We start from the raw sequence: 12376 nt of genomic DNA on the forward strand, positions 1-12376 counted from the left end.
GTTTTGAATTCCACAACGATTTGCAGCAAAGGCGGTTTAGGATCATTATTTCAACTTTCTGCAGGTCAGATTAGGCGTCTCCAATCTTGCAGCGGCGGCTCACAATGCGCGTCACTATGCCTCCATCGGCGCGATTTTAACACCCTCGGCCACATATGAGCCGCAAACATGAAAATCACACCGCCGGCCGCGGCTACCGCACTAAGCCGATCCCTGTGACCGTGGATGTGGACATGGATCGTGTCCTTAAAGCTTTGGATCACGATGCAAGAAAGAAAAAAAGGGGGGAGGGGGATCGGTATTGGCAGAAAAAGTTATACGTGAGCAGCGAGCTTTCTTGTTGATATTGATTTGCCGTTTCTTGGGAGGAGTGAGTTGAAGGAGGCGGGACCGAACGAGGGAAGCGGCGTCACATCGAAGCCTGCACCGAGACTACCACCACCATCACAGCCGATCCGGAGTACCTAGCGTGTCAAATTCAGAGGGGGAAAACCACAAACAAACAAACAAACAAATAAATATTAGATAAAATAATTTGACAAAACTAGTCTTCCCGAATTGCTCCACTCGTCCCCTTCGTTGAAAGTCTCGCGCATGCCGCTTCGCCAGCCGCCCTTGCAGCCTGTCCACATGCCAGTCGTTCCATTTTTGAAGGGGTGCTTGAACGAGCTTCGTCAAAGATGGTAATAATATTGGCAGCCGAGGTCTAATTGCTCATTCCGTGCAGCAGATAGGCTGCGATGCAGGCTGGGATGTATAAAAGGGAGGGAGGGGCGGACGAGGGGGAGGGTCACTTATGGAGGGGGGGGAGTTGCCGTGGCGATGGAAGACTCTGATAACCCCCCGTGCGCGCGGCACCGGTGGTGAAAGCCTCGCGCTACGTACTGGCTAATGATTGGCACGCTTGACAGTGATTGGCAGCGCTGCCATGGCAACGGCGCGGCGACACCAAGAAGACCAATAGAAAAGGGAAACAAAATGTTTCAATGCTACACTCAACGGCGGATTTAGGGGGGAGATATTATGAGGCTGGTGTCATTAGGCGATAGCCATTGAATCATTCGATCTGCTTTTTTTTTTCTCGTCAGGCAGGCGCGCAACTCGGCCGTGCAGGCGGCGGCTGCCGGCGTCGGGCTCGTCGCCCCCTCTTTTTTCTCGGTAATTTGGCTTTCCCTCTCAGGTCATTTCCATGGTTTTCCGATCGCCCTTAGAGCTTTATCCCTCCCATTTCTTCCTGCCCAACTTCGCTGATCGCCCCCTGCTCCTGGCGAACAGCGCGCCCGCCGCCAGGTCCCCGGAAGACTTGTCCATGTTCCAGCTACCCACGCTCAACTTCTCCCCGGAGCAGGTGGCGAGCGTCTGCGAGACGCTGGAGGAGACCGGCGACATCGAGCGGCTGGGCCGCTTCCTCTGGTCCCTGCCCGTGGCGCCCGGAGCCTGCGAGGCCATCAACAAGCATGAGTCCATCCTGCGCGCCCGCGCCGTGGTGGCTTTCCACACGGGCAACTTCCGGGACCTCTACCACATCCTGGAGAACCACAAGTTCACCAAAGACTCGCACGGCAAGCTGCAGGCCATGTGGCTGGAGGCGCACTACCAGGAGGCCGAGAAGCTGCGCGGACGCCCGCTGGGTCCCGTGGACAAGTACCGCGTGCGCAAGAAGTTCCCGCTGCCTCGGACCATCTGGGACGGCGAGCAGAAGACGCACTGTTTCAAGGAGCGGACGCGGAGCCTGCTGCGGGAATGGTACCTGCAGGACCCCTACCCCAACCCCAGCAAGAAAAGGGAACTGGCGCAAGCCACCGGACTCACTCCCACGCAGGTCGGAAACTGGTTCAAGAACAGAAGGCAACGAGACAGAGCCGCGGCGGCCAAAAACAGGTTGGTGTCAAGGACCGCCACGCGTTGAGATTTGACTTCGAGACGCTACTCCGAACCGGCCGGGACGCTGTCCGAAAGTACCCGGCGCGAGAGCGGCTCGGAGCGTGCGGCCGCCGATTTGCTGACGACCGTGCGGGCATGTCGCCTTTGCTCGCGTGCAAATGTCTTAAAGTGGCCCAAAACGCACAGTCGACGAAACGCTGAATTTTCATTTCGCTTCAACTATAGCAACGTTTGATTTACTGAATTAGAAACAACTAAGGGGACAGTACAAATTTTCAAACAGGAATTAATGATCAGCTTTGCTCTAAAAATGCAATTATTGTTGTTTTACTCTTGTTTTGATGAAACGATCAAATATGGAATTACGTTAGTTTTTTTCTTTAAACTGTAATTCGACATTTTTGCACAGTAACCTAAATTAAGTTTGATTATATTAGCCTATACTACTTTTTTAAGTATATTTGCAATGTGTCGAATGAAGTTCACAAATACTTCAATAGGCTTTTTTTGCGCTTTAAAACAAATTGTTGGTGAATTCGAACACAATTGTTCAACTGAATTTTATTCATAAAGCACTTTGAAACAACAAAAACCGTTCAAATATGAAACCATTTTACACGACATCGTATTGTTGTGTTTATGAAAGCTTTCCATTTTCGTTACTTTGCCTTGTTGTCAAGGCACACGATCTCGTGCTGGGGATCAGCGAAAATATATTTGCTAGATTTCAAAGCAATGGGAGACTAGGCAGTATTCATAACGTTAAGTGTGCTATCACTGTACTCGTAATTGATTAAAAAAACAACGACAACAAATCTACGAGCAGATGAGCTGGAGGCAGTTTTTATGCCGCACACACATGCGCGCATGCAGTTATTATTTTCCAGACTGATATTTTCATCCAGCACGCCGGCCGGAGTTATTATGGTGAGTGGATTGCAGGGCAACATTTTAGGATGATTGCGACCACCTCCACGTCACTCGTTCGTGGACACGCACGCGGGGCAAACGAGAGAAAGTGGTGGACAATCACTGTCAGGCAGGCAGGCAAATCTCACCACATTTGCTGCAGTGTTTTGTGCCCGAAAAGCGCTTTACTGAGGCAGCCTTGCCTTTCCTTGCCCTGCATGGGGCCGGCTGCGGGGTTGCAAGGGCGGTGGGAGGAGGGGGGTGGTCAAAGAAAAAGCTTTGCGCCCTTATTTTGCAAAAGGGGAGCTCGGTGAGGAGGGGTGCTGCTGGTGAAAGCGGCTTCTTTTGGTAAACGCTAATTGTTCTTTCTGCTTTTTCAGGCTGCAGCACCAAGCCATGGGAGCGGGCGGCATGCGCTCCCTGTCCGAGGCTGGCCTGACCCCTCACAGCTCGGCGGAGTCGCCGTCGACGGCGGCCAGTCCCACCACCAGCGTGTCGAGCATGACGGAGCGCGTGGACACCGGCACTTCCATCCTGTCCGTCACCTCCAGTGACTCCGAGTGCGACGTATGATAACCACCACCATGCAACAAAACAAGAGAATTGTTGGCAGGGAAAATGGACCCGAGGGGGGGAAAAAGACACATGGAGGAGTGCAAAGGACCGTTATAAATATGACATAAAAAGAGATAAAGCACGTGCTTTTTTTAATTCAAGGCGCTTTCAAAAAAAGAAAAAAGAGCCGGGCTATATACGCCTTTCCTCCTCTTCATCATCATACGCCAACAATACTCGACTTGCATGAAAAGTCCTTTTTTTTTTTCTTTTCTATTTTGCATCCAGAGGAGCATCGAGCTGCAGAGGGAATAAACACATTTGGACCAGTTATTTTTGTGACGACGTCACGCAGACCAGATCCGTTATTTCGGTCTTGTTCATCAGACAATCATTTCAAGTCGTAAGCACCTTTTTTGTTGTTGTTCCTAAAAAAAAAACTGAGAAATAATATTACTTTGTCACTGCCTGTGTGGGGTCAAAACAATGTATTGTTTTTTTATTTTCAATTTTTATATATACGGGAGGATGTATATCGGAAGAAGAAAAAGAAGAAACACAAACAAAACAAAGGCAATCTTTCTCCCGCGCTGTATTATAAAAAGTGTAGAAATATGCTTGTACATAACGAACCCCTCGTCCCTCACTCACTTAGTGTTCCTCCTCCAATTTGTCCCCGGACCGAAAACACTCACGCGTGCTCAAGTTCAGCCTGTCTGTTCTGTATGTGACATTTGCGCATATCACTACGTGGACCTTTCTCCTCCTCCTCACCTTCAAATCATGTTTTTATATGTGAATATCATAGGATCTTATGTTGTTGTTTTTTTTAAATAATCAAATATAATATTTAATTGAATTGCTTTTGGAGTGAGTGTGTCCATAAGTGGCTCAACTTCTGCTCATATTGGACGATGATTGGATTGTGCACGGGAGCATTAAGGCTCATCTCAGCAGACTTAAGGTTGCTTGCAGCAGGTTACAAAACTCACCTACAGATTTTTCTCGCACGCGGGCAAAAATAAAAGTCATGTTTGCTGCCGTTAAAATAGGTACACCGCGCCTTCAATGTATACGGCCGCCACAAAGCCCCAAAACAAAAACAAAAGGTCTGAGTGCTATTTGCACCTTTTGTTTATCGTTGTGACTGAATGCCGAAATTAAGTAAACGCGCCATTAAATGGCTTAATCGCGATGGGGCTCCTCCCCTGCTCCAATGTGCTATTGTGGCCCTCTCAAAAGATCTTTTCTTCCCGGAACCACAAGCACCCCCTAACACCCCCCCCCCCCCCCGCCCCCCGCAAAAAAAGAAACAAAAAAAGAGGGGGATTTCTGCCCAGCAAGTCTCTCCCTCTCACTCTCTTAGCCAAATCTTCAACATGTGTCAGGACATTTTTAGGATTTGGGGGAGTTGCAAGTGTGCCTTGAAGAGCCTACTGTCCTGGTTCTACTGCTTTTTATGGGGAGTTGGAAGGGGGGGGGGGGGGGTCCAAAATGCAAAAAGCACATGGACGCACTCTGCTCTGACGAGACAAAAAGTGGGCCTCTTGGGTCAGTTAGTTTGCGGAACGCAAGAGAATAGTCTAAAAAAATGGTCAATATTTGCTACAGGAGGCAGCGAGAAGGCATAACGTAATAATAATAATAATCATCGTCATCATCATAACAACAAGAAATTATTCTTATAACAATATTATTATTAGTATTAATAGAAATGATAATAATAATAATCATAATAATAATAATAATAATCATCATCATAAGAGTAATAATTTAGCTCTTAATGCGTTATATTACTCATGTACAATTAAGGATTTTTTGAGTGCATGCATGTATTATTTAAAGTATTACTATCCCAAATCTTTGAAAATCATTTAATCTATTATTAGGATTAGAATAAAAAAAAAAAACGTTCTGTCCGAATTAAGCAGTCTTTTTGGAATAAACATGAGACACGTCACTTTTTTCATTTTTAACTTGCCAAGTGTTTTTTCATAGTTGGTGAAGTCATTTTCTCAAAAATAATCTTAAACCAAAAGTGTTCTCTAAATTAAAAAAATAACTTCCTCACAATGTTACTCAATTCTATCATTTGTTTTGAAGTTAGGCCGGTGCCTACGCAAACAGATTTTCTAGTAGGCTACTTAAAGGCATGCGGAATATGTTACATTAACTTGACACGTTTAGAAAAGTTATAACTTTTGTTGTTCAAATTATGAGAAGCACTAAGAAAACAAGCACAGGGGACCTCCGCCAGTTCATTGCTATAAACGTAAAATTGTTCGTATATTTTCGGACGTGCATTCGTGCAGGTCTTTCTAAAATATTGCTCAGATATATTCATGATACTTTCGACATCATACTTAGTCCAATTAGGCCTTGGAGGTTTGGGGCGTGTCAGTGCAAAGCATACGTGGGCGCGTCTCTGCATGGGGTCACGCACAGTGTGTGTGTGTGTGTGTGTGTGTGTGTGTGTGTGTGTGTGTGTGTGTGTGTGTGTGTGTGTGTGTGTGTGTGTGTGTGTGTGTGTGTGTGGCGGGGGGGGGGGGGGGCGCTCGTGTTCGTGATGTGTCAAGTCAAATATGGATCAGCACACAAAAGAACTTAGCGAGGAGTAATCTGTGTGTGTGATACTTAGACGACAAGAATGTGAGACGATCACACGGCGCGCAAGCACACCTTTTACACCTTTGCCTTGAATTCCATTATTAGCTGCCACTTCAACTTGTCACGAGACATCTAAGTGACGATTCGGGCTTCTGCGTATGTGTTTATGTGGATCCTGTGCGAGACAATTTCGCCAAAGTGAATAGTGGGGGTGGGGGTGAGGGGTTGCAAGCAATGAGGGAGGAAGGGAGGGAGGTGTTATTATGAAGTAGGCCGAAGTCTGGCGCGGAGAAATACTTCCTCTGCCCTGTTTTTCTCGACCTCTCGTTTCGTCGCTTAACTATAAGTTGGTGTGCATGCATGCAGCAAACAAAAGCAACGAGACTCGTTACTTCTCAACAGGTAGCGTGCAGTTTGGTTTTGGTTTAGACGACATCAACGCACAAAGGCATCGCGCACACTTGAACAAGCCATTCGAACGACGAAAAGCCTCGAATGACGCTTGTCTAACGAGTCGTCTCAGACTGTCAGCTGTCTCGAATATCAGCAAAACAAAAGGACCATTTGGAACTCAACTGTTCAATTGCTTTAAATACAATATATAATATTCGTTATTATTCTTTCATTTAGATGTGACCAGGGGTTTCATTCATCCATGTTACACTTGGCAAGTTAACTCACGATCATTTGCAAATTACACGTGCCGTACACCTGCTGCTGTCCACCTATCGCCCCTCCACAGACCTCTAACATGACGCGCACCCGCCTCCGTCTACCGTTTGTAGAGTCTCTCCTATTAATTTGTTGCTCAGACTTGACAGTATTTACTCTCAAACTGTGCGTATGCACGTGAGTGTGCTCATGGCACACCCGAGTCTCATCTTTAAAAAAAACAAAAACAAGAAGAACATGAAAGCATCCCAGCACAGCAGCAGCAGGTTTACTCAAGCGAGTGCATGAGTTGAACTGCGTGTGGCGTGCATGCGCCTGGCTTTTGCGTGTGCGTGCACGCGCATGCGTTGTTGTGGGAGGCCAGTGGGTGCAAGCTGTGATCTCTCGCCCTGTGCACACCGACTGGACAGAGGGCTGAGCAGCTTAAATGCAGCCCTAGCGAGCACCTGTGTTTTCTCCCGCCGTTCTCAGGGCTTCTTAGCCAACATGTACGCGCACAGATGCACGCACACGCGCACGCCTGCTGTAACACAAGCAGCATATGTTTAGCAATGGACGGCAAAACATGTTGAGTGTGTTTTCTTGCCGCCGCCATCTGCTTTGCGGCTCTGTTTGTGTTTCTCGCACTGAACATGCAAATTAGCTTAGTGTTAAACCATATTGGACATTTTTCAAGGAGCGTGTGTATGACGTAACAAAGTCACCCGAGCCAAACAAGTCTCCACTGGAAAGCCGGACGTTCAAGACATTCTGTAGCCATACTCCAAGATTTAGAGGAAAAAAAAATGGAAGTACTTCAAACTTCAAGATGTCAAGTTGGTTTCACACCTTCTCCACCTTCACTAGGAATTCGAAATGATTCTTGATTAAATTGGGATAACTTAAAATACAAATAAATCGTAAATTCACGAAATGAAGTCATCTCATGGTAAATATAAATGATACAGCACATAAAAAATCCAATTAAAGTGCTTTTGTAAATCAGTCATTGATCCCAACAGCGGCAACATTTTGACTGCAGGGTTCAAACTGTTTCCCCCACTAAACCTTTCCTGCAAACTAAAATGACAAAACGGCCCTTTTGCTTGCACACGTTTCACGCTAAACACACTAAAACCAACATAGTGGACTAAGTCATTTTGAGCCAACACATTGCTTCGTATATGTCAGGCGTGGACCTGTATGAACAATCTGCTTAAAACGCTTGATTAGGAAGCTAATCTGTAGAATACACATTGACCGATATTACAGAACGGCACATTTATGGCATCAATAGCAGAGATTGAATTCATTTCAAGCCAGGCCAAAAGCTTCCTCTGGTGTGACGCAGCCTTTTTGTGCACTAAGCCCAAACAAAAGGTCAGGGATTGACCAATGCTCGCTTGCCCTTACCAATTCAGTTCCCATTTTCGAGGCGAGATGGGATGGATAAGGGCGGCTGACACTCCCAGTATATACAAGCACAAGCACGCTCGCGCACACGCTCGGACACAGTAAACCAGAAAAAAAGCCAAACGTGTTCCTTGGCTGCCATCTAGTGGAAATGTCTTGAAGTTTGCCAATTGATTGACCGATTTTGCCCTCATTGGACACGTCATTAGGTACACCTGCAGAGCCTGCTAAAAACCCACCAAAGACCAACATAACGGAATTTACAAATAAATGATAGTCCAACAATGTTGGAACACTGAAATTAATGAATTTCACAACGTCTGACAGCCCAAATACCGTAAACGTGTACCAAACTGAATTCCACAGACAAAATTGCGTTGCATAAATGGTGACGTGACTGAGCTCCGATCTGTCTGTCTGAACTCTTTTGATTTGCAACTTGTAATGCGGCTGCCCAACATGCCCGGTGGCCTTTAAAACCCGCAGATGTTTTGTGCGCGCTTGTATGAGGGGGATTAACATGTCACCTCCTCACACATTGATTCATTCAGTTAAATGTCAGGCGCGCGTGCGCGTATGCATGCACGTACAAACTTGCAAAGTGCATGAATGCACATACAGGAAGATATTATCTTACCTACACACATCACTCAGAGCTGCCTGTCTATTTTCTGTATACTCACAACTTTATACTGCCATCTAGCGGTTACAGAATTTTTATATTAAATTATATATCGATGACAATATAGTATTCAAACTCAACTGGGAGAACAGAATGTTAAAATAAGAGCTCCCCTAAGATCTAATAAAGTGTACCTAATAAAGTGACCGGTTGCATGCGTGGGGAAAAAAACGTTAACGGCTCAAGAAATTACCTATAGAACAATTATCGATGAAATGCAACGACCAAGTGAACCAGCAGAGGACAGCATTGGAATTCAAAAACGCGTGTACGGTTCGCAAAGATGTTTTTAACACGAAAAGTGGCTTAATAAGACATGGACTTTCATTTGCATGAGTGTGTACGTGTGTCAAGTCAGGTGTGCAGCGAGGCTTAAAGGGTGGATAAGGAATCTTCAAGGTCACTGACACACCGCATTAACTTTTTTGCTATTTCAAGGCAGTGTTTTGCAGTGTAATTAGCCAGTGGCATATTGTATGCTGCATGTCACTAAATGCCTCACGATTGATTTTGGATCAACCCCACAAGCATGACAAGTGCAAAAAACGGAGAAGTTAACTAAGCAAAGGCAAAAAGGAGGACCTGCAGCATCTCACGCTTAAAAGTGACCAATAAACAACTCGCACGTGCACAAATTTTCAAAGGCCCAATGAGGGGAAAGTAAGCATAAATCAGACAAACCAATTGACTTTTTTATGAAAACGTGCAACTAACAAAACCTGCCTGGTGCATACACGGCAATTGTATCATTGTGTTTGTTGTTGGTGTTGTTCAATAAACCAAAGTAGAAAAGGGAGTGCAAATCTGTTTATTTGAATGTTCAAGAAAATCACAGTCAAATAAATCAAAACCAGTGAGGTTCACACCACTAGATAGAAGTAAAATGCACGTCTTGCTGTAGGAGTCATTCAAACTGGAATAAGAAAGACAAACAGTTATTGCTGTCTTACTGGTTGTTATTGTTGCCCCCCACCCCACCCCACCCCCACACCCACACACCCCCACACACACACGTATTTTTCATGTCAGATGTTGGAGCAAAAAATGATAAAAGAAACAGAGCAACTCATTTTAGGTAAAGTAGAAAATAATAGCAGGATTACACACTCACACACAAAAGAAACAGACTTTGTAGAAGGAATAAGTGGGGATGGCTGCAGGCCAACAGAGGCTGCCTGGGCGCTGCCAAGACACACACAGACGACATGGGGAAAATAATCCTACAATATCACTATTGTGAAATATCTATTTTCAGATGAGCCAGGTGAATACAATGAGTGATGAGACATTTGTGATGTATTTCCGGTCTAGGAACAAAATTTCAAGCAACTGGCAATCGACAAAGGCTATCGCCATGTGATCGATGAAGTCGCTCAGGAAAAGTGGAGTGGAAGTCATTTGAAGCAGTGGCGTCTTTCCTCGTCTTTTCGCCTTACTTTGACCTGATGACATTTTTTGCAAAGCAGAAGGAAATGCGAGGCAATCAATACAAGTGATAGGGCCACAGTGGGGCACAGAGGAAAAAGCAGCTCAGAGGACAGAAGTCCCTTAAGAGACTAGACCTTCTTGAAATCACTGGCCTTTCTTGCTTCTCACTTTGGCAGCAGCTCTTTTCCCTCGCCGAGTCCCATTCGAAATCACCTGCGGGAATCAAGCAGCTCCATGTTTGAAGTGGAGTTGCTCATCGTACTGTAATTTTGGGCGATAAATGTTAAACAGAAAAATTCTCTTGCATGAGTAGCAACAAGTAGCTCATTTGTACCTTCTGCCATCAACGGCAAGAACATTTTGTCCTGAAGAAGAATTTGCCGACCGGAATGTCTGCTTTCTTGTCAGTGGTTGGGAACACCGTCGCAAACTAGCAGAACACCACACTCGTAAAGTTCTTGCCGAGCTTGGGCCTCTCTCTCGGCGCCGGTGCCGACGCTGCAGCCTTTAACAGGCCTCCTTGAGTGAGCCGACACACTCCAGAAAGGTGGCGGTAATCGTCATGGCCGACTCGTTTCGTGGGACGCTATCGAGTGACAATGGCTGCAAAAGTCATCAGACGGCTTGAACGGCATCCAAATGGAGGTCAGACGTGCACGGCTACCACGTGGGAAAGCACCTCCACTTTTTTTTCCTGCAACCTTCCGCAGCCACCGCCATCTTGCTCCACTTTTTGACTGTAACACAATACATCACCACACACACACACACACACACACACACACACACACACACACACACACACACACACACACACACACACACACACACACACACACACACACACACAGCTGTTTTATAGCCTGCAGTCGAAAATGTCTCCAGGCAGCAGCAGAAGAGATGGAACTCGTTGTGTGGGTCTATTAAGATGCTGCATGTGCACCTCACCGTAAAGGTGGACAAGGAGGACGAGGAGACGGGAGACCACCACCATGTCCAGATATTCTCTGACAAATGTTGCTTTTTTCAAACACGTGAAAAGGGACACACAATGGTTTAAAATCTTTGCATCAAGTGTATTGCTGTAAATACTTCTCGGTGGGAAAAAAAGTACAAAATTTTGTACAGAATTAATTATTATTCACTACACAAGAACGTGTATGGTAATGTTAGGATTTTTTCTGATGTTAGCTGTTGTCAGTTGTCAATTATAACGTTCATGTGCAGAGGAATATTATTTCAGGATGAAAATAATGAGCCAAATGTGATTAGAATATGCTTAATTTAGTTTCATTTAATTTGTTTACTTGACACCACGCATTAAACATAAAAAAATTGGAATAACCAGCAATCGGTTTTGAGCAAATGATGGTTTTAATTTTATGTTGTGTGATGTCAAAGTTTATTGTGCATAGGAGAAACTTTCTGGTACGCACAGAAACATTAGATTTCCATTTCCGCCACTTCAGGGGCTCTACAACTACACAATAACAATTATCTTTTAATCAGTGAATGCACAAAAAAGTTACCAATTTTAAATTTGGAATGGTGTCCTTTGAACTTATTCAACTTATCTTAGTTATTTCTATGACACAATTGTAAATTGTAAAAAAAAAAAAAAAAAAGTTGGCAACAAAGTTGTTGGGCAATTCAATAAAATATTTTGTTGTGTGAAAATAGTCTTTTGTGCATTTTAAACGCAAAAACCCCCCAGAAGTGCCCAACTAAAAGAAAGACAAATTATTTTGGAGCAAACAACTTGCTTGCTTTCTTGTGCTAAGAATGTTGCCATAAACGTCACAAATTGATACCCCCCCCCCACACACACACACACAGACATGCACACTTTCAGCGTGAAGTCCTCTCCGTCTCATTGTGAGCTTCTAGCATGCTATAAACGTTTGACCGCTGACCCCTGTGATGGGGGGCTAAGTGAAGAGTTTCCCCAGCGGGACCAGAAATGTGTCACACTCGAATGTTGACGTGCAGCACCTGACACCGATCAGATAAAAACAACAACAGCAACGACAAAATAAAGTCTAGTCAGGCGATCTAATTGCTGCTCAAGTTATCTTGGACGCGGGCGAGAAGTTGAAGCTGACACCGGACAAAATAGCTTAAGTCAACAACAACACAAAATGATATTTGGATGGCAGCTTTCAAGTCAAACACAGTAATTACTTTTAAATCAACAAAAGCCGTGTCATACAACCTACACAGATATTTAATGTTTTCCCGGAAGATGCA

At 45.1% G+C, this 12376-nt stretch overlaps 1 protein-coding gene across 1 annotated transcript; it reads left to right on the forward strand.

Moving 5' to 3' along the window:
* The first annotated feature begins 1189 nt into the window (after positions 1-1189).
* On the forward strand, positions 1190-3366 carry six3a (SIX homeobox 3a). Its single transcript, XM_085922087.1, has 2 exons — positions 1190-1881; positions 3174-3366. The coding sequence occupies exons 1-2, from the start codon at positions 1190-1192 to the stop codon at positions 3364-3366; spliced, it is 885 nt and encodes a 294-aa protein (XP_085778213.1).
* Positions 3367-12376: the final 9010 nt, after the last annotated feature.

The sequence above is a fragment of the Syngnathus leptorhynchus genome, chromosome 10 (genome assembly GCF_054491065.1).
Source record: "Syngnathus leptorhynchus isolate UIUO chromosome 10, UIUO_Slep, whole genome shotgun sequence".
NCBI lineage: Eukaryota > Metazoa > Chordata > Actinopteri > Syngnathiformes > Syngnathidae > Syngnathus > Syngnathus leptorhynchus.

Excerpts from the sequence above, each read along its gene's own strand:
- six3a (XM_085922087.1), top strand. The coding sequence starts at position 1,190 with ATGGTTTTCCGATCGCCCTTAGAGCTTTATCCCTCCCATTTCTTCCTG. Across the intron at positions 1,882-3,173 it reads GCCGCGGCGGCCAAAAACAG|GCTGCAGCACCAAGCCATGG; the intron begins GTTGGTGTCAAG and ends CTGCTTTTTCAG.